Genomic DNA, 21,966 nt, shown 5'->3' with positions numbered 1-21,966 from the left:
ACTGAAGAATCTAAAATATCAAAAATATATTGTTTTTTTGTTTGCCACATAATTCCATATTACACTCACTGGCCACTTTAATAGGAACTTGTTCTTGAGTCTAAGATTCCTGTTCTTGGCTGCAGGAATGGAACCCAATGTGTTCTTCTGCTTTTGCATGCTGAGATGCTTTTCTGCTCACCACGGTTGTAAAGAGTGATTATATGAGTTACTATATCCTTCCTGGCAAAAAAGCTCAAACCAATCTGGCCATTTTCCTCTGACCTCTCTTATCAACAAGGCATTTGTTTCCACCCACAGAACTGTCACTCACTCACTCACTCACTCACTCACTCAATGTTTTTTGTTTTTCGCACCATTCTGTGTAAACTCTAGAGACTATTGTGTGTGAAAACCCCAGAAGATCAGCAGTTTCTGAAATACTCAAACCAGTCCATCTGGCTCAAACCAACACCCATGCCACAGTGAAAGAAAGTCACACTTTGAGAATGAGAAGTGGTATAGAAAGGTTTCACTGGTATTGTATATCTATATGCTTTTTTTCTTCCTTCTTGGCTCTTTTGCTGTCCTATTCACTCTCTCACGCTCTTTTTTCCATGTCACCCTCTCTTTCCTTTCTTTCTCTCCACAATACGTTATCATTCCTCACATTCCAGTCCAGTGACACTGTTGGAATGCGATGGCCTCCATTATAAAAAGTGCATTCAAGAACCTGGTTAAACTTTCACCTGAAGCACATACAGTAGTTTGACCCCCCCTGTCAATCACCTAACGTGTACCATATAAAACACTTAGTCCATTGTCAGTGTGTTTACACTGCATGCGATCACAGATGAGTTAGTGTTAACACTCAGGTTTATTTAAAATATATATAAATGTCAGACTGGAGTCGTGGTCATGTGGACAGAGGCGAGAGCAGAAGACATGTCTGTACAGAAGTGTGTCTCAGCTCTACAACAGCATGTATAAACTGCACCCGTCTTATCTCACACCAGGATTTCTGTTGTCATTTTCTTAAGAATACATAAGGGTTGCAGACACCTACATCCTTGATAGACAGTTTGATCACAAAGCTTTGCTTTTAGTCATGTGGGTGGACAAAAAAAACCCTTCTAAAGATACACACGCAGCACTTCTGCAGACAGACAAAATGGGAATAGAACTCTCAGCCACAGTTGCTGGATATGCACAATTCCTGTTCGTAGAAAACATGGTAAATATGCTGCTCTTGGCGAGAGAGAGAGAGAGAGAGAGAGAGAGATCCAAATTCCTGGGGACCAGAATAGGCCAAGAGCAGAGGAGTGTGTGTTTTATTTCAGATCACTGTTAGCAGTGCTGTGAGGCTGTGACTTGTGCAGCAAAGATACTCGGCCACAGGTATACACAGCTGGACTCTGAAATAAGACCACAGTATCAAAACTTGCTTTCTGGAAAGATCTGGAACTTCATTTTGCATTCTTTCAGCAGAGGAAAAATAATTCTGCATCAAAATTGACAACAGGATGTTTGCTGAGAAACACCAAGGACAGGATTTAATACTGTAAATCATATCACGTGTCATGTAGACATCGAGAGTTACGATAGTTTTGCAAGGTGGCAGTTTCAGTCATGACCCAGATGCATGCAGCAAGAAAGAGAACGCTTTCCTCTTCACAAACATTACATAACTGCAGAGGTGGGGAACGCTGAGCTCAGCAGCTGTCAAACCGACTCTGACACATATGGGTGCTAAAGTGAGGCTTTCAGGAAAGAAAAGTCATGCAGCTCATGAAAACGACACAGGAAAGACAGAACCGAGGGCATTTTTGGTGTTTTTAAGCAAGATATCTTTTCAGTATTAACCATTTCTTTCATCGCACTGTTATTTCCTATCAAAGAATATGCAAGACTTCTCCAAAGACGAAAGCACACCAAACTAAACTGGAACACCAACTGTACCCCAGACATCAGTACCTGATCTCACTAATGCTCTTGCAGCTGAATGATCACAAATCCACACAGCCACGCCCCAAAATCTAGTGGAAAGTCTTCCCAGAAGAGAAGAGAAGAGAAGAGAAGAGAAGAGAAGAGAAGAGAAGAGAAGAGAAGAGAAGAGAAGAGAAGAGTGCAGAGAGAGTGGAGTGAACAGTGACGAGGCACTAAATCTTGTATGGAATGTTCAAACAAGCACATATAGATGTGATGGTTTGGTGTTCACACACACCAACTGTTACAGTACCAGTCAAAAGTTTGTACACACCTACTCATTCATGTACAGGTTTCTCTGTATTTTCTACATTGTAGAGCCATACTGAAGATATCAAAACTATGAAATAACATCTGGAAAATATATGGAATTATGTGGTAAACAAAAAAGTTTCATATTTTGATTCTTCAAAGTATCCAGCATTTACCTTAATGACACTTTGCACACTATTGGCATTCTCTTAACCAGCTTCATGAGGTAGTCACCTGGAATGCTTTTCAATTAACAGCTGTGCCTCATCAAAAGTTAATTAGTGGACGAGTTCCTTGCCTTTTTAACACATTTGAGATCAAACAGTAAATAGTAAATAATAAAAATACAGTAAATAGCCCTATTCAACACCTACAGTGGTGCTTGAAAGTTTGCGAACCCTTTAGAATTGTCTATATTTCTGTAGAAATATGACCTAAAACATCATCAGATTTTCACACAAGTTCTAAAAGTAGGTAAAGAGAACCCAGTTAAAGAAATGAGACAAAAATATTATACTTGGTCATTTATTTATTGAGGAAAATGATCCAATATTACATATTTGTCAGTGGCAAAAGTATGTGAACCTTTGCTTTCAGTATCTGGTGTGACCCCCTTGTGCAGCAATAACTGCAACTAAATGTTTCTGGTAACTGTTGATCAGTCCTGCACACCGGCTTGGAGGAATTTTAGCCCGTTCCTCCGTACAGAACAGCTTCAACTCGGGATGTTGGTGGGTTTCCTCACATGAACTGCTCGCTTCAGGTCCTTCCACAACATTTTGATTGGATTAAGGTCAGGACTTTGACTTGGCCATTCCAAAACATTAACTTTATTCTTCTTTAACCATTCTTTGGTAGAACGACTTGTGTGCTTAGGGTCGTTGTCTTGCTGCATGAACCACCTTCTCTTGAGATTCAGTTCATGGACAGATGTCCTAACATTTTCCTTTAGAATTCGCTGGTATAATTCAGAATTCATTGTTCCATCAATGATGGCAAGCCATCCTGGCCCAGATGCAGCAAAACAGGCCCAAACCATGATACTACCACCACCATGTTTCACAGATGGGATAAGGGTCTTATGCTGGAATGCAGTGTTTTCCTTTCTCCAAATGTAACGCTTCTCATTTAAACCAAAAAGTTCTATTCTGGTCTCATCCATCTACAAAACATTTTTCCAATAGCCTTCTGGCTTGTCCACGTGATCTTTAGCAAACTGCAGATGAGCAGCAATGTTCTTTTTGGAGAGCAGTGGCTTTCTCCTTGCAACCCTGCCATGCACACCATTGTTGTTCAGTGTTCTCCTGATGGTGGACTCATGAACATTAACATTAGCCAATGTGAGAGAGGCCTTCAGTTGCTTAGAAGTTACCCTGGGGTCCTTTGTGACCTCGCTGACTATTGCACGTCTTGCTCTTGGAGTGATCTTTGTTGGTCAGCTACCCCTGGGGAGGGTAACAATGGTCTTGAATTTCCTCCCATTTGTACACAATCTGTCTGACTGTGGATTGGTGGAGTCCAAACTCTTTTGAGATGGTTTTGTAACCTTTTCCAGCCTGATGAGCATCAACAACGGTTTTTCTGAGGTCTTCAGAAATCTCCTTTGTTCGTGCCATGATACACTTCCACAAACATGTGTTGTGAAGATCAGACTTTGATAGATCCCTGTTCTTTAAATAAAACAGGGTGCCCACTCACACCTGATTGTCATCCCATTGATTGAAAACACCTGACTCTAATTTCACCTTCAAATTAACTGCTAATCCTAGAGGTTCACATACTTTTGCCACTCACATATGTAACATTGGATCATTTTCCTCAATAAATAAATGACCAAGAATAATGTTTTTGTCACATTTGTTTAACTGGGTTCTCTTTATCTACTTTTAAGACTTGTGTGAAAATCTGATGATGTTTTAGGTCATATTTATGCAGAAATATAGAAAATTCTAAGGGGTTCACAAACTTTCAAGCACCACTGTAAGTAAAGAGAAACAACATCCATTATTACTTTAAGACACGAAGTGACTTAATTCATAAAAAATAAAGAAAAACATTGAATTTGAATTAGGTGTGTCCAAACTTTTGACTGGTAATATATATTTGGTGGCACGATGGTGTAGTGGTTAGCACTGTGGCTTCACAGCAAGAAGGTTCTCGGTTCAAGCCCAGCGGCCGACAGGGGCCTTTCTGTGCGGAGTTTGCATGTTCTCCTCGTGTCCGTGTGGGTTTCCTCCGGGTGCTCCAGTTTTCCCCACAGTCCAAAGACATGCAGGTTAGGTTAATTGGTGGCTCTAAATTGACTGTAGGTGTGAATGGTTGTGAAGCTGTGAAAGGCCTAGCAAGCCAGTAGTAGATTAAGTGTGTGTGCTCTCGATAGACGCAGACAGCCTTATAAGAGGCTGGCAACTGACAGCCCAGTTGGGCAAAAGGGCGTCAGGATGAGAGAAAAAAACAATTATATATATATATATATATATCAAAGTCAAACTTCATTGTCATTCAAACCATACAACAAGCAGTGCAAGGCTGAAAGAAATTATGTTTCCCCACACTCCAATGTGCTGGTATGTACAATAAATAATAAACATGTTACAGTAAATGCACACAAGACAGCAACAGGTAAACATACTAGACAGCTAGACAGACTTGTATATTGTGCTATAAACACAGACGTAGACCAATAGACAGTGAAAGCAAGGCCACAAACAAACTTTGCACAAGAGAACATATTGCATAAAAAATGGATGAGAACCATAACACTGGTGGGTGATGATAAAGTGCGTAGTGATGGCATTGAATTATTGCACAGTATAACAAGATATTGCACTTTTGCAAGGCACTGTATTTGTATTAATTTAGAAAATGCAGACGAGAGGTGCACAAAACAAGTCTTTCAGTAGGTTTAAGAGTTTTTTAAAATTCAAAAAGATATTGTACAGGATGACAGCATATTATTCCGGATAGCAGCATTTCAACAATCTGTATGTGCATTAAGGGGGTCATCAATTGTAACAGTCTGTGTATGTTAGTGGGTCCAACAGTCCTAAGTCCATCATGTTCATGTGAACTTTTTAAATGTGTTAAGTATGCTGATGGTTTGTGGGAAGAAGCTATTGCTGAGTCTGGCAGTCTTGCACCATAAACTTCAGTAGCATTTACCTGAAGGTAGAAGTATATAGAAGGTATATATAAATAAAACAGTTATTCCATGAAATCAAGTCATACATGAGCTGATCGCCGATGAGACGCGTAGCACCAAGTTGGCTATAAGCAATGTACAACGAGATTGAGTAGAATAACTGTTTTATTCTATCCAAATTCACTGGATTTTGAGAAACAGAGCATTTTTATTTTTTGCAAATTTGATAAATAAAACCCTTATACAAAACATCCGACAAAATAATTTCCACTTAGAATGTAAACAAACTGGTGATATGACAGTAGCAATTTGTAAAAAATGTGATAATTCTTGAATTTTTTTTTTTAAAGACACGTTCTTGCCATCAAATACTTTCATTTCATATTTTGTTGCTGTTTTGTATTTTTTGGACTTTTGTTTTCGAGTAGTTTTTATTTCGTCCTCGGTTGGTTCAGCAACACACTCAGCCATTTTGTTTTTTCTACTCACGGTATATGAGCTGATATCCTAATAGTAGTGTAGCCAATCAGAGTGCTCGGACCTAACAGCTGCAGCAGTAATTGAAGCTACATCCACACGATAACGGCAACGAGATTTTCTTTAAAAAAATATCGCGTCCACATGGGCAACGGATCAGTAAAATATCAGGTACATATGGCAACGCAACGCTTGCTGAAAACGATGCAATACACATGCCATACCTCTACGTGCGCTGTAAGACGGTCCCATCGGAGACACCAGAACAATAGAAGAAGTAGGATGCATGCGCATAAACCCCTTCTTCTACCCGGCGTGAAGCACTCTCAGGAACAAACACACAACAACAAGAAGAAGATGGCTGCGACTACGCGAGGAAATCATGCCTTCTGTGTGTACAAATTAGTTTTATTAGTGTGCATAGTTTTATATAACTTAATTTTCTTATTGTGTGTGAACATTTTGAAAAGCATTTTTATATAATTTATATAACTTTTTATATTGTGTGTGAACATTTTGAAAAGCAGTCTTATCCAATAAAAAAAAAGAAATTCAAGAAATGGTTCACTTACTTGTTTATTTAAAAGAAAAGCTGTATACAAAAGTGAATGCAATGCAGTGGTTCATACAAAACAGCGAGAGTGCTGCTTGTTCTAGTCATGTGGTTGTGACGTCATCATAAACAAATCTGTTCTACTCATCCAGACGACTTCGCAACGGCGCCGTTGCCAGATTTTTCCACTCTGGAACCCGTTCTCAAAAAATATCGTTTTGGGGCACCCAAAATGCCGGTGCTGTGTGGACGCCAGGCCGAAACGATAAACAATTTTATCAGGTTCACCTGAATCCATTGCCGTGTGGACAGCCTCTGAGACTTTAGGCTCAGCTCTTTTGTTTTTATAATGGCTGGCAGACAGAAGCACTACCTATAGATCAAAAGGAAATGTGTGCACTTCAGACAAGAAGAGGCCTGCAGTGTTTGACATGCTAACATTTAGCTGAATGACTTGAAAGTTGAAGTGCGTTCAGCCAAGTGACAGGTTAAACAACCTCTGTGTACAGAGAGAGAGAGAGAGAGAGAGAGAGCTTCAGGAACAGAAGAAAGTATTCTGAAAGGTCCAGCTTTGATCGAAATGGATCTTGAAGCATCACTGTAGGTTTGTTTCATGGGCAACATATGCATCATGTGTGCTTGAAGAGGAAACGGCACTTTTTTGAACTGCTGCATGCTTATGAATGTAAAAACCTTCCTGCATGCTGCTTTAAGCAGAAGCAAACACCAGGACATAAGATCTGTTTGGTGTATTTCAATAAAACAGGAAGTAATACTACTTCTTTTGTAAAATGAATGAAATGTTAAAAAAAGAACAAGATTAGTACTGTATTACTAAACCAAGTTTTCATCTTAGACTCTATCTTTCTTTGATTGGCCCCAGATGGACTTGTGTCCCATCCAGAGTGTACAGAATTTCTCTCCGTGCTTCCACGGAAGGCGGTCACATTTTCTGCTCTCCCTCTCCCTCCTTTTTTCCCTGCTTGTGCTTCTGTGTCTTGTCTCGTCTGCTGTACTTTTTGAAGAGAATCTCCCTGCATTACTTTCTAAACTAAAAAAAGCATGGAATTGATAAACTGGTCTCCTAACGAAATTGACACAGTTTTCTCGACGAGAAGTTTGGGTTCGGGGGAACCCATCTGTCCTGCCGGAACGTTTGCAGCTGGTTACACGATGGATGCGTGGGAGCGGTGGCGGGTCGTGTGCCTGGCGATTCTTTCTATGGAGGACATTGAAGATATCTACCTATTCGGAACTATGATTACAGGACTTTTGCTGATTGGATTAAGCATTGCCCTGGTATATCGAGGAAATCAGACAACGGTGACAGCTGTTCAAAGCCCCACAAAGCTGTCCGATATGATTGGAGTGGTGGGCAAAGCTGTTGGCACTCGGACTGTGGACATTCAGAACTTTAACCACAAAATGGTTGTTATCTCGGAGCAGCTTTCAGCTTTGCAAGGAATACATTTTTCGGAGATCAATTTGAATAGAATGGACGGAACGGACAGACATGGACGAGCGGTGTGGACGTGCAAAGACTGCGTCTGGAAAGGCCAAACAATTCATATCTTATTGACATTCGGCGCCCTGAGACAGCACCGGCCTTGGTTCAGGCCGTTGCTGAGGCAACATTTCCCCCTGAAGGTCACTGCCGGGAGACACTCTCGCATTCCTTCTCTAACTTTCTGTGGTCGCCATTTTTACCCCCAGTGTGACAAGCGGGTGCGTGACCAGCGCCTTCATGGCTGCAGGAGCGGACGGCTGCTTGCTTGCGCTGGATTACCTCCTCCCCCTCCCCCCCTCCCCCTCCCCCCCTTACCCCTACCCCTGATTACCCCCCAAGTCCCGTGTTTAAAGTGTACTTGTGTTGTTGTTTGTGTTATTGTGTGCTTGTGCGGAGGTTTTTAAATGCTCCCACACTGTACTCCTGACAGGAGCATAGTGTGGGGGTGTTCTTTTTTCCTCATCTTACTACTGTGTTTCTTTTCTTTTATCCCTGTCTTCCTGTCCTGTTCCCCCTCTGTAAGGACAGATTGATGGCCAATTTCACTGGTAACAGTGACAATAAAGGGTTCATTCATTCATTCATTCATTCATTCAATTCCCAACTCATGCCCAGTGTTTCTGGGAATGGCTCTGGATCCACCATGACCCTGACTGGGATAAACGGTTACTGAAGATGAATCAGTGAATGAAGATGAATGTCAGCCCATCTTCTGCTATCATAGCTCCTCAGTGTAATTTTTATAACATTAATTTAGTCGGCGCACTTGTCTTCTGGCAAAGTACACTCGCATTACAGCACCCATGACTCTGGACTGAATGTTCTGATTGTTCACTGACACCTTGTGGACAGAATAAACCAACACAGTGGATTGAAGAAGTCAGGTTTTATTTTGTAGAGAAAATTTAGTTAAATATAAATTGGATACATAAAAAGCTCTTTTGACAGATAATCAAAGTCAGAAACAGAAACATTCCCAAGAAAATGATTTCCTCTGATGATTAACCTCTTAGTGCTACATACACCAAATGTTTTCGAAGCCATAAAAATTATTTCTATATCACTTCATACAAATTATTTCCTACTACAATCTGATTCATACAATTTACTGAATTACATTTAATTTGATTTAAAGGATCTTTATGTTCATCTGATGGATTCCTAGGCTGCCTGTGAGCTCAGGGTCCTGTACAGCAGCATATACGCAGTTTCACTGAAACATCACACAAAAAATAATTTACTCAAAAAAAAAAATCTGATAACATCATGAATGTGACACATTACATCATCTTGCCCATTAAAAATTTGCAGAATACCTGAACCGTCCTCTCCCTCCATAAGTTTGTTGAACTTCCTCCCATTTGACCTACAAACAGCATAAAAAAAATTGTGTTCCAGATGCTGAAGCTTCAATACTATACACTCACTAACAACTTTAATAGGAACACCTTCCCCCTGCTCATTCATGCACCAGATTCAGGTTTATTGTGGATTTCCCCCCAGTTGTCTCCCTAATTTGGTCACGGTTAATCCCCACCCATGAGCCAGCTCTCCTCACATCTACATCTACAGCTACAGCATGAGCTCACAGACGCCCATATTTGGTTAGCATTGCTGTGATTGATTAACAAAAGAGAATGTGCCACATGAGAATGTGGCCAAGTTTGTTCTCATGGACTCCAGAATTATGATTGAACTTGTGATCTCTGGATGACAGCGTGAAAGCTTTTTGGTTGCATCACTCGGGAATACTGTAATTAATGTTTTTTTTTTAAGTTACTGTAGATTTCCTGTCCTTTGATCTCGCTCATCATCATTTCCACCCATAGACCCACTGGTCACTGGATGTTTTTTGTTTTTCACACCATTCTGTGTTGAAACTGCTGTGTGTGAAAAATTCAGCTCGATAATTTCTGAAAAACCAGCAACCACGCCAAGGTGAAAGTCATTGAGATCACACTTTTTTTCCTTCTTTCTGATGTTTGCTGTGAAGATAAACTAAAGTTCTTGACCCAGATCTACATGATTATACACACTGTCCTGCTGCCACGTGATTGGTTGGTTTGATAACTACATGAATGAGCAATTCTTTGTAAAGTCTTTATAATGTATGTAAACATCAGTTTGAAATGCATGAAACTTGAAACTTGGCTCACTTCATCCACGTGGCTGTCGTCAATATAATACCACTTGCTGTCCGTGGAATAGATGTACGCTGTGTAGTGCCCCACCGTGGCAATCCCAGAATGAACAATGACTGCGTACAGTCTGTACCTGCTCTCAGACTATGAAAAGACAGGCAACATTTATAACATTTATAAATGTACTGTATTTTCAACCCATGAGATAAATTACTTAGCAAACTTTACCATGTGGGAATGTTCCTTAGGTAACATTTCAGCCATATTTATAGTTTCAGGGAAAGTGACTTTGGTGCTCAGCTTTCTGGTCATGCCATTGCTGTTTCTGAACCTCTTTAGGTTAATGCACAGGATCGATGGCAGGGAAACAAGCTGATAGCTCTATAAAAAAAAAACACCACCAACAACAACAATCATCATCATCGTTGTTGTCATCATCATCATTGTCATCGTCGTCATCATCAAATTGTCTGACCTGAACAGTTGGCGTCTTCTTTTCACATTTGACACAGTAAAAAGCTTCACTGCCTTCCAATATCTGTGACTCAAAAAACGCTTTTACACACTCATCCTGGGAAAGAAAACAGCATCAACTGAATGAATGTTGTGTGCTAATGATTCAGCTATGCACGACAGAAAAGTAACACACACACACACACACACGGTGGAGTACAGATGCTTTTCCTTCTGATGCACAAATCTAAACATTCTTATGTTTAAAGGAAAACGCCACCCTGATTTTAAAAATCTGTTTAAAACGTTGAAATATTTCTGATGCGTTTAGTGATTCTGGTGCTAATTTGGTGAAAATGGTGGGTGTCTGGGGACATTGCTAGGGAATCACAATGGACAATTATTCACTAAAGGTGAAGTGAATATCGGTGAATAATAACTGAGATGAACTGCAGGTTATTATTCACCTATATTCACTGAGCCTGAGGTGGATAATTGTTTTAGTATAAATACACAGGTGATTATTTAAAAAAAAATACATATTAAACAAGATCAACTGTGAGCTATTGCTCACTTACATATCCCCCTGCTCTCGCTTATACTTGAAAGTTTGTGAACCCTTTAGAATTTTCTATATTTCTGCATAAATATGATCTAAAACATCATCAGATTTTCACACAAGTCCTAAAAGTAGATAAAGAGAACCCAGTTAAACAAATGTGACAAAAATATTATACTTGGTCATTTATTCATTGAGGAAAATGATCCAATGTTACATATCTGTGAGTGGCAAAAGTATGTGAACCTCTAGGATTAGCAGTTAATTTGAAGGTGAAATTAGAGTCAGGTGTTTTCAATCAATGGGATGACAATCAGGTGTGAGTGGGCACCCTGTTTTATTTAAAGAACAGGGATCTATCAAAGTCTGATCTTCACAACACGTTTGTGGAAGTGTATCATGGCATGAACAAAGGAGATTTCTGAGGACCTCAGAAAAAGTGTTGTTGATGCTCATCAGGCTGGAAAAGGTTACAAAACCATCTCTAAAGAGTTTGGACTCCACCAATCCACAGTCAGACAGATTGTGTACAAATGGAGGAAATTCAAGACCATTCAAGACCTCCCCAGGAGTGGTCGACCAACAAAGATCACTCCAAGAGCAAGGCGTGTAATAGTCAGCGAGGTCACAAAGGACATCAGGGTAACTTCTAAGCAACTGAAGGCCTCTCTCACATTGGCTAATGTTAATGTTCATGAGTCCACCATCAGGAGAACACTGAACAACAGCGGTGTGCATGGCAGGGTTGCAAGGGGAAAGCCACTGCTCTCCAAAAAGAACATTGCTGCTCATCTGCAGTTTGCTAAAGATCATGTGGACAAGCCAGAAGGCTATTGGAACAATGTTTTGTGGACGGATGAGACCAAAATAGAACTTTTTGGTTTAAATGAGAAGTGTTATGTTTGGAGAAAGGAAAACACTGCATTCCAGCATAAGACCCTTATCCCATCTGTGAAACATGGTGGTGGTAGTATCATGGTTTGGGCCTGCTTTGCTGCATCTGGGCCAGGACGGCTCACCATCACTGATAGATCAATGAATTCTGAATTATACCAGTGAATTCTAAAGGAAAATGTCAGGACATCTGTCCATGAACTGAATCTCAAGAGTTGGTGGGTCATGCAGCAAGACAACGACCCTAAGCACACAAGTCGCTCTACCAAAAAATGGTTAAAGAAGAATAAAGTTAATGTTTTGGAATGGCCAAGTCAAAGTCCTGACTTTAATCTAATTGAAATGTTGTGGAAGGACCTGAAGCGAGCAGTTCATGTGAGGAAACCCACCAACATCCCGAGTTGAAGCTGTTCTGTACGGAGGAATGGGCTAAAATTCCTCCAAGCCAGTGTGCACGACTGATCAACAGTTACCGGAAACGTTTAGTTGCAGTTATTGCTGCACAAGGGGGTCACACCAGATACTGAAAGCAAAGGTTCACATACTTTTGCCACTCACAGATATGTAATAATGGATCATTTTCCTCAATAAATAAATGACCAAGTATAATATTTTTGTCGCATTTGTTTAACTGGGTTCTCTTTATCTACTTTTAGGACGTGTGAAAATCTGATGATGTTTTAGGTCATATTTATGTAACAATATAGAAAATTCTAAAGGGTTCACAAACTTTCAAGCACCACTGTATCAGAATGCAAGCAATCGAAGGAATAGGACATTTATTATGAATGTTGACTTCAACAAATAATTAACCCCGAAACAAGTAAGTAAAGAGCCGTGTCTCTCCCCAGGGATTTCAAACAGCATCCTGGTAAACCCTCATTTTGAAATAGCATTTTGCTTCTTGAAATAACGTCAAAATCCACCCTATATGTTTTGTAAATACATTCAGTCGGTAAACAGGAAGTCGATGTGTGACAGACCTGAAAACAGTAAACACTGTATAGAACCCCAAGCTGAAACTTGGTACCAAATATCAAGCTGTTGTGATCTGTAGTTGCTGAGAAAAGTGTTACAAAAATTTTGTAAATCCACGCTTTTTGTTTTGTAAATACATTCAGTCGGCAAACAGGAAGCTGATACACAACAGACCTGAAATTGGTATACACGGTATAGAACCCCAAGCTGAAGTTTGGTACCAAGTAGCTATGATTTGTGCTTGCTGAGAAAAAGGTTGTTTCAGATGGATGGAGATACGGATGGACAGAAGTAAACCAGTATAACCTCCCTTCTTCAGAGCAGGGGTATAAATAAAAAAAATAATTTATTTCAAACTTCAAAAGCAACATAGAACCATAATAAAAGCGCAGCGCAGACTTGTGTCACTTATCTATGCCGACTCACATAAAATACTTTGTTTTGAAATGGATAAAATAAAATCACAACTCCACCTTACCTTTGAATAGTTTTAGACCAAACTTCGTAGTATCTTTAGTGCTTTTAAGGACAACATTTTCTTTCATCATTTCTAATTCTTCCCCACTTACAGTGACGAAGCTATCGGCCTCCATTTTGCTGAGTCACTCGAGGTGATTATCGAGAAATAGTCTGAATCTCTCGACCAATCAGTGCGCACAATTTCCCATAATCACCTGTGTATTCATACTAATGCTGTTTAATAGGAGGAAAAAATGTAGTGATCTCAAACTCAGCTTTAAGATTTTCCATGTTTGTATTTTCCAGTGATATTTAGTATCATATTAATGTGAAGTCCATCCAGTGTAGGTGTTGAGGAGAGAGCAAACATTGGACACAAAGGTCTTAAGTGCAATACAGCCAGATGACGCACTTACACTGGAGTACAGCAGAGACTCAGCTCTGCTTGAATATTTGACTATCCATGAAATGATAAGAACAATGCCATTGATGGTAGTATTAGCATGAAAGCTGAAGCTTTAGAGCTTTATCTGTTTGAGCCGAGTGTACAGATGAGGAGGTGAGAGAGCAGAACCAAGGATCTAAAGAAACTAAAGGATCAATTAAAACTAGGTGATGCTCAGTGGCACCAAAAGGAAAAATATTTCATCAAATGTGTCCACAGACCCCTGAACAAGGTCTCGTTCCTCACCAAGCTGTCCCTGTCCTCATGCAGATATAGCGGAAAGCTGAGAAATAAGGCGGGGACGCGGTGTACATTCTCACAGGATAAACACTGACAGCATCCGTCCACCCCGATCTTGTAAAGATTTTTTATCTCTGCAGCCTGCAACAAAAAAGACAATCCAGACTCTATCACACGCAAGGCTCTACTCTGTGTGAGTTCGTAGAACATAATCATGCCCATGACATCATTAGGATCTTTCAAACCCACTTGTAATAACATCATTCTAGAATTCGGGGTACATTTTGTGTCTCTAAGATAAACCTTTTGTTATTTTCCACAAAAGAAATCCTTATTGAATCAGTTTTGAACCATAATGCAAATTATAACAAACTCTCACCAATACACCAATCTCACCAAAACAATTGATGTACATTTTTGACCCAATTTATCCATAAAACATGAACTAAATGACTCCCCCCCTCCCCCCCCCCCCCACATTATTGGCTGTCTTCGACTCCTGATTCATCCATTTAACTCGAATAAACATGAAGTGATTCAGTCTAACTATCTGTTTTAAAATCAGTTGCACTGAAAGTCTATTTTCTATATTATGTGAAATTTAGTAATAATTTTTTTTTTGTCAGTCCCAATGTTCTTGTCAACTCTGTTAAAAAAAACGCATAAAATCCACAAAGACTTTTAATAATACGCATGACACCTGCACCTAGTGATGTCACTTCCTCTGGTGGGAAACTTCAGAAAGGCAGTGAGGTGTGTTGTGTTTCTTTTCTTGTTAATTTGAACAAAATGTTGAGGATTTTACACCAACAGTAGATTAATTATTTGTCAACCCAGTTATTGTGGTATTGGAGTGAATCTCTCACTTGCTTTTAAAAAAACAATAATATGATTAAAATCCATAACATTCTGTTCTTAATACATGTCACGTGGTAGCAAGTTTGAGGTTAGCATGTGCAGTTAAGACACAAAATGGTGGAAAATGTCAACTCTGTTATCATCAATTCTGTCAATGGATTGCCCGGTTTAGCGATAACAGAGTTGACCACCACTAGCAGAGTCAACGCTTGAAATGTACCCGCGATTACAGAATGTGCCAATAACACTTCTAGATGAAATATGGTCTGAATTACAATCTGTTATAGTCAGTAGGATATTTTAGATTAATTTGGCTATGATACTCATGTGTGTTTATGCCTTATCTAATTTTTTTGGATAGTTTTTAAAGCACAGCATAGAGAATTAAATTCTAAACCCACAATTTGCTGGTCAGACATCTGCTTCTGAATGAGGTTGAGGATGGCGTGGAACACTTCGTCAGCGTCATGTTGAGTTAACCCTAAAACAAAACACAAAATAGTTTATTCAGAAACTACCAAAAGGAATTTACTGCATTCTATGAATTTAAATTATTTAATTCAGCAGAATTACAAGCTTAAATGTTCAGGACATTTTTGAAACAGTTATAATTATTATTCAGCTACAGTGTTAATGATTCTTACTGTTGACTTTTATGTTTATGGAAATATGACATTGCATACGGCAAATGTGGTTATAGTGAAGGCATGCCAGAAAATCATTATGAGGCCTCGGCTGCGTTTTATCCTTCATGGCTTCTAATGCTCTTTTGAGCTCCAGGGGAACATTGTAGTCACCAGATTCCTCGGATGGCTGCCATCTAAATGCAAAAATATCAGCCACTATAAAAATATTTGTACATATCTTACATATACAGCTGAGGCCAAAAGTTTGCATACAGTGGCTTGTAAAAGTATTCATCCCCTGTGAATTGATCAGATTTCTCAGAATAACAAATTCATTCATTTTCTATGAATGAATCAGATTTCAGATTCATTTTCTTATCCATTGCAGGTGAGCTGGGCGGCACAGTGGTGTAGTGGTTGGCGCTGTCACCTCACAGCAAGAAGGTCCAGGTTCGAGCCCCGTGGCCAACGAGGGCCTTTCTGTGCGGAGTTTGCATGTTCTCCCCATGTCCGCATGGGTTTCCTCCGGGTGCTCTGGTTTCCCCCACAGTCCAAAGACATGCAGGTTAGGTTAACTGGTGACTCTAAATTGACCGTAGGTGTGAATGTGAGTGTGAATGGTTGTCTGTGTCTATGTGTCAGCCCTGTGATGACCTGGCGACTTGTCCAGGGTGTACCCCGCCTTTCGCCCGTATTCAGCTGGGATAGGCTCCAGCTTGCCTGCGACCCTGTAGAACAGGATAAAGCGGCTAGAGATAATGAGATGAGATTGTGGGTGAGCTGGACAAGGTGAGAGGCGGAGTACACCCTGGACAGGTCGCCAATCGACCACAGGGATAAGACAGAGAGACAGGCAGCCATTCACACTCACATTCATACCTGTGGGCAATCTAGAGTAGCCATTTGACCAAATTTGCATGTCTTTGGACTATGGGACGAAACCTATGCACACGGAGGAAATGCAAACCCCACACAGTAAGGCCCTAATCAAACCCAGAGCCTGTTTGCTGTGAGGCAACAGTGCTAACCACTGCACCACCATGCCATATATTCTTCCTATAACTATTTTTTATTACTAACTCACATTATCTTAAGGCGGCACGGTGGTGTAGTGGTTAGCGCTGTCGCCTCACAGCAAGAAGGTCCTGGGTTCGAGCCCCGGGGCCGGCGAGGGCCTTTCTGTGTGGAGTTTGCATGTTCTCCCCGTGTCCGCGTGGGTTTCCTCCGGGTGCTCCGGTTTCCCCCACAGTCCAAAGACATGCAGGTTAGGTTAACTGGTGACTCTAAATTGACCGTAGGTGTGAGTGTGAATGGTTGTCTGTGTCTATGTGTCAGCCCTGTGATGACCTGGCGACTTGTCCAGGGTGTACCCCGCCTTTCGCCCGTAGTCAGCTGGGATAGGCTCCAGCTTGCCTGCGACCCTGTAGAAGGATAAAGCGGCTAGAGATAATGAGATGAGATGAGACATTATCTTAATATAATTTTCAGTCAAAATTAAATACACTGCAACTTTTTGGTCTTGGACTTCAGGCAGGTCGCAATGGCTGCCATCTTGTCAATTTGGGGATGCACTTGCCTTTGACCCAAGTGGAAGCCCAGATACTGTACTTCCACCCATCCAATCACACACTTCTTTGAGTTAGCCATGAGTCCCACATGTCTCAGTGACTCTAGGACTGCCCTTCATTCACAAATCGGTGCTTGACCATGCCCCCACTGCCACAGCTGATTTCTGGGATCTTCCAGACTGGTTAAAGAGACGGTCAGCTTGGTGTATGTAAACGTCTAATCCAGTGGAATTCTTATATCGTTAATTAAAGCTGAAACAAATCTGTTTCTCCTTGATTTTAAAATGATATCTGACGTGAATAAAGTAGATATCCTAAACTGACTTGCCAAAAGAAATGTGTGGAGTTGTGACAAACTGAGAATGAATATTTTTAGCCTATATGCCTGTATGTAAACTTTTGGCCTCAAGTGTAAATGTACCTGGAATTGTTATATCTTTACTTATAAATTTTATTATTCATGTCTTGTAAGATACAATTAGCATTTGCTGGATATAATGTTGTTAATTTATAGTATTTAAAACCTAAATGTGTTAGTACTGACATTCCTCAAGCAGGTTTCTGGTATTATAGGAATAACTGTGTTTTAATAACTAATAATTATGGTATTTAAACTCAGGTGCCATCCTGTTTTACCTGGTGAGCAGCTCCTGTAACTCTGTAGTGGCTGCAAAAGACTGCAGTAAGGCATTGATACAGCAGGAGAGACTACAGTTCGAAAGTCCTCTCACACCTGCACGTAGGAGTGATTGCATTGTAGAGACATTTAAACACAGTTCATGCCTGTTTACTATCTCATAATCATTAAGATATTCACTGGTGTGTATCTATAAATACAGAACAGGAAACAAATTATTCCTCCACTATAAAGTACAATGGAGAGGCAATATAAAGTGGATATAAAAAAGTCTACACATCTCTGTTAAAGTGGCAGGTTTTTGTGATGTAAAAAAATGAAACTAAGATAAATCATGTCAGATTTATTTTTCCCATATTTACTATGAGATACAGTGCTCAGCATAAATGAGTCCACCCCCTTTGAAAAGTAAAATTTTAAACAACATCTCAACACAATTTCCAAAATGTTGAAAAGACAAAGTTTAATATAACATCTGTTTAACTTATAACGTGAAAGTAAGGTTAATAATATAACTTAGATTACACATTTTTTCAGTTTTACTCAAATTAGGGTGGTGCAAAAATGAGTACACCCCACAACAAAAACTACGACATCTAGTACTTTGTATGGCCTCCATGATTTTTAATGACAGCACCAAGTCTTCTAGGCATGGAATGAACAAGTTGGCGACATTTTGCAACATCAATCTTTTTCCATTCTTCAACAATGACCTCTTTTAGTGACTGGATGCTGGATGGAGAGTGATGCTTGTGAAATGTGGAATGACTCAAAGAAGGCTGTGCACAGGAGATCGAGGCAATTTCATAGATGTGGAGCATTTTTGCAAGGAAAAGTGGAATAAAATTGTCAAATCCAGATGCGCCAAGTTAGTAGACCCTTACTCCCAAAACAATGCGTTGTATTACAAACAAAAGATGCTTTAATAAAGTAGAATATTAGTTCAGGGATGTGAATACTTATGCAACCAGGTTAGTGTAAGTTTTTTTCTTTTCCTTCCTAAAATGATTCTTTGTGTTTTCGCTAGAATTTTATTGGGTGCTATATCACATTAAAGATGGAAAAAGACAAAAATCACAAACAACAGTTTTAATGCAAGTGTGTAGACTTTTAACCTCCAATATAATTGCATTTAAACAGATCACACCGCACTCACGATAAAAAGGTGCCAAACAAAACCAAAAGACTGTTGAAACAAGAAAAAATGTCTGCACACTTAGATCCTTTAGTTCATTTAATTGCCAAGCTTTCGGTCAGAGACCTTCCTCAGGGCCCTGAGGAAGGTCTCTGACCGAAAGCTTGGCAATTAAATGAACTAAAGGATCTAAGTGTGCAGACATTTTTTCTTGTTTCAACCTCCAATATAATAAAATAAAAAACAAAAAGACAAAGAAATAAAAAAATAAAAGACAACTCACTACATGCTCTGGTATTGTTCCATGATGAAGACTGAGCCATCCCCATCTTTAAAAAAAAAAAATTATATATATAACTTAATAATAATAATAATAATAATAATAATAATGGCGGCACGGTGGTGTAGTGGTTAGCGCTGTTGCCTCACAGCAAGAAGGTCCGGGTTCGAGCCCCGTGGCCGGCGAGGGCCTTTCTGTGTGGAGTTTGCATGTTCTCCCCATGTCCGTGTGGGTTTCCTCCGGGTGCTCCGGTTTCCCCCACAGTCCAAAGACATGCAGGTTAGGTTAACTGGTGACTCTAAATTGACCGTAGGTGTGAATGTGAGTGTGAATGGTTGTCTGTGTCTATGTGTCAGCCCTGTGATGACCTGGCGACTTGTCCAGGGTGTACCCCGCCTTTCGCCCGTAGTCAGCTGGGATAGGCTCCAGCTTGCCTGCGACCCCGTAGAACAGGATAAAGCGGCTACAGATAATGAGATGAGATGAGAAAATGGAGGCAAACACTGATCAGTCATAACATTAAAACCACTGACAGGTGAAGTGAATATTCAACAGTTATTCCATGAAATCGAGTGATACATGAGCTGATGTCTGACAAGGCACATAGCACCGAGTCAGCTATAAGCCATGTACGACGAGATTGAGTGGAATAACTGTTTTATTCTGTCCACATTCACTGGATTTTGAGAAACAGAGTATTTTTATTTTTTGCAAATTCGATAAATGAAAACTTTATACAAAACATCTGACAAAATCCTTTCTGCTTAGAATGTAAATAAACCGGTGAAATGACAGTAGCAGTTTGTGAAAATGCTATAATAATAATTCTTGAAAAATAAAAAAAATATGTTCTTACTATCAAATACTTTCATTCCACATTTTGTTGCTTTTTTCTATTTTTGGGGGGTTTTGTTTTCGAGTAGAGTTTTTATTTTGTCCTTGGTTGGTTCAGCAACACGCTCCACCATTTTGTTTTTCTCTACTCACAGTATATGAGCTGATAGCCTAGTAGTAAAGTAGCCAATCAGAGCACATGCTTGCTCATATCCAGTGAATGTGGATAGAATAACATTGATTATCTCATTACAATGGCACCTGTCAAGGGGTGTGATATATCAGGCAGCAAGAGAACAGTCAGTTCTTGAAGTTGATGTGTTGGAAGCAGGAAAAACGGGCAAGTGTAAGGATTTGAGTGACTTTAACAAGGGCCAAATTGTGATGGCGAGATGACTGGGTCTGAGCATCAAAAAAAAAAAAAAAACAGCACAGCTTTTGGGGTGTTCCCGGTATGCAGTGGTTAGTACCTACTAAAAATGGCCCAAGGATCCAAAGGACAACCGGTGAACCAGTGACAAGGTCATGGGTGTCAAAGGCTAGCCCATATGGTCCAATCCCACAGAAGAGCACAAACTGCTGAAAAAGTTACTGCTGTCTAAAACAGATACCGGTAGGTGTCAATTTGGCCCTTGTCAAAGTCTCTCAGATCCTTACACTTGCCAATTTTTCCTGCTTCCAGCACATCAACTTCAAGATCTGACTGTTCTCTTGCTGCCTAATATATCACACCCCTTGACAGGTGCCATTGTAATGAGATAATCAGTGTTATTCACGTCACCGGTCAGTGTCAATGTTATGGCTGATCAGTGTATGTTAGCATTTGTGGTTTTGATTGATTTTATTGATATATATGAGTCACTGGGGGCGGCACGGTGGTGTAGTGGTTAGCGCTGTCGCCTCACAGCAAGAAGGTCCTGGGTTCGAGCCCCATGGCCGGCGAGGGCCTTTCTGTGCGGAGTTTGCATGTTCTCCCCGTGTCCGCGTGGGTTTCCTCCGGGTGCTCCGGTTTCCCCCACAGTCCAAAGACATGCAGGTTAGGCTAATTGGTGGCTCTAAATTGACCGTAGGTGTGAATGTGAGTGTGAATGGTTGTCTGTGTCTATGTGTCAGCCCTGTGATGACCTGGCGACTCGTCCAGGGTGTACCCCGCCTTTCGCCCGTAGTCAGCTGGGATAGGCTCCAGCTTGCCTGCGACCCTGTAGAAGGATAAAGCGGCTAGAGATAATGAGATGAGATGAGATGAGTCACTGGAATAGGAAAAATATTAATAAAAAAAAATCTCAATGAAGAAAAACCTTCTGTAGCATTAATCATTTCATACAGTAGCTGGAAGTACAGAATGATATAAAAAAAAAACAGAGAACTGCATTCTTTTTAAATAAATCCAGAGTAACACAAATAAAACTGTAGTCATGTATGTTAATAATGAATCTTTTTGAAAAGTTTTTCTGTCATGTCTCTTAACACAGCCTGACTGATTTTGTCTGCTCTCTAATAGACTTATCAACAGCTTTAAACTCAGTAGCACAAACACTTTAAGGATTACAACAAACACACAGGTTATTTCGAACCTTATTAAACAAAATGGTGTGAAATTAAACACTGACCTGTAGTGAAGCTTTAATAGTCGTCAAACAAAGTGGAATATATACTGAGCTGCTGTGGTGTAGACTTTACTCAGAGCTAATGTTTACCAGAAACGAAACCGGTTCACTTTCACTTTCATTTCACTCACAAGGATCTGTTCCAGGCGGAGCAACGACCTGTCCAAAACATCCTGCTGATCCTCCTACAAATCCGTCACAGGACGTGTCTCTCTAACCAATAACGAGACCAACACACTATATAGACATGATCTAGAATATAGCTGTGCTCTCCACAATTATTGGCACCCCTTGTAAAGATTAGTAAAAACAGTTTGAAAAGAAAATCCACCTTTTGGTGAAGTCGCTTCATCTCA

At 40.2% G+C, this 21,966-nt stretch overlaps 1 protein-coding gene across 1 annotated transcript; it reads right to left on the bottom strand.

Moving 5' to 3' along the window:
• Nucleotides 1-8,787: 8,787 nt before the first annotated feature.
• On the bottom strand, nt 8,788-21,727 carry usp18 (ubiquitin specific peptidase 18). Its single transcript, XM_060902832.1, has 11 exons — nt 21,614-21,727; nt 19,173-19,218; nt 17,754-17,850; nt 15,607-15,743; nt 15,325-15,404; nt 14,072-14,206; nt 10,513-10,608; nt 10,266-10,418; nt 10,053-10,181; nt 9,213-9,262; nt 8,788-9,109 (listed from the first exon to the last, which is right to left on the bottom strand). Exons 2-11 carry the CDS (start codon nt 19,216-19,218, stop codon nt 9,058-9,060), a joined length of 975 nt encoding a protein of 324 aa, XP_060758815.1. The 5' UTR covers nt 21,614-21,727; the 3' UTR covers nt 8,788-9,057.
• Nucleotides 21,728-21,966: the final 239 nt, after the last annotated feature.

This window comes from Neoarius graeffei, chromosome 21 (genome assembly GCF_027579695.1).
Source record: "Neoarius graeffei isolate fNeoGra1 chromosome 21, fNeoGra1.pri, whole genome shotgun sequence".
NCBI classification, from domain to species: domain Eukaryota; kingdom Metazoa; phylum Chordata; class Actinopteri; order Siluriformes; family Ariidae; genus Neoarius; species Neoarius graeffei.
This window is presented reverse-complemented; position numbering and strand designations above follow the sequence as displayed.

What these genes read in the sequence shown, in the direction of transcription:
- usp18 (XM_060902832.1), bottom strand. Translation starts at nt 19,218, where the DNA reads ATGGGGATGGCTCAGTCTTCATCATGGAACAATACCAGAGCATGTA. An exon ending in TTACAGGAGCTGCTCACCAG is followed by an intron (nt 15,744 to 17,753) that starts GTAAAACAGGAT and finishes TTTTGCATTTAG; the next exon opens with ATGGCAGCCATCCGAGGAAT. An exon ending in AGATGTCTGACCAGCAAATT is followed by an intron (nt 14,207 to 15,324) that starts GTGGGTTTAGAA and finishes TTTTTGTTGCAG; the next exon opens with GCTGCAGAGATAAAAAATCT.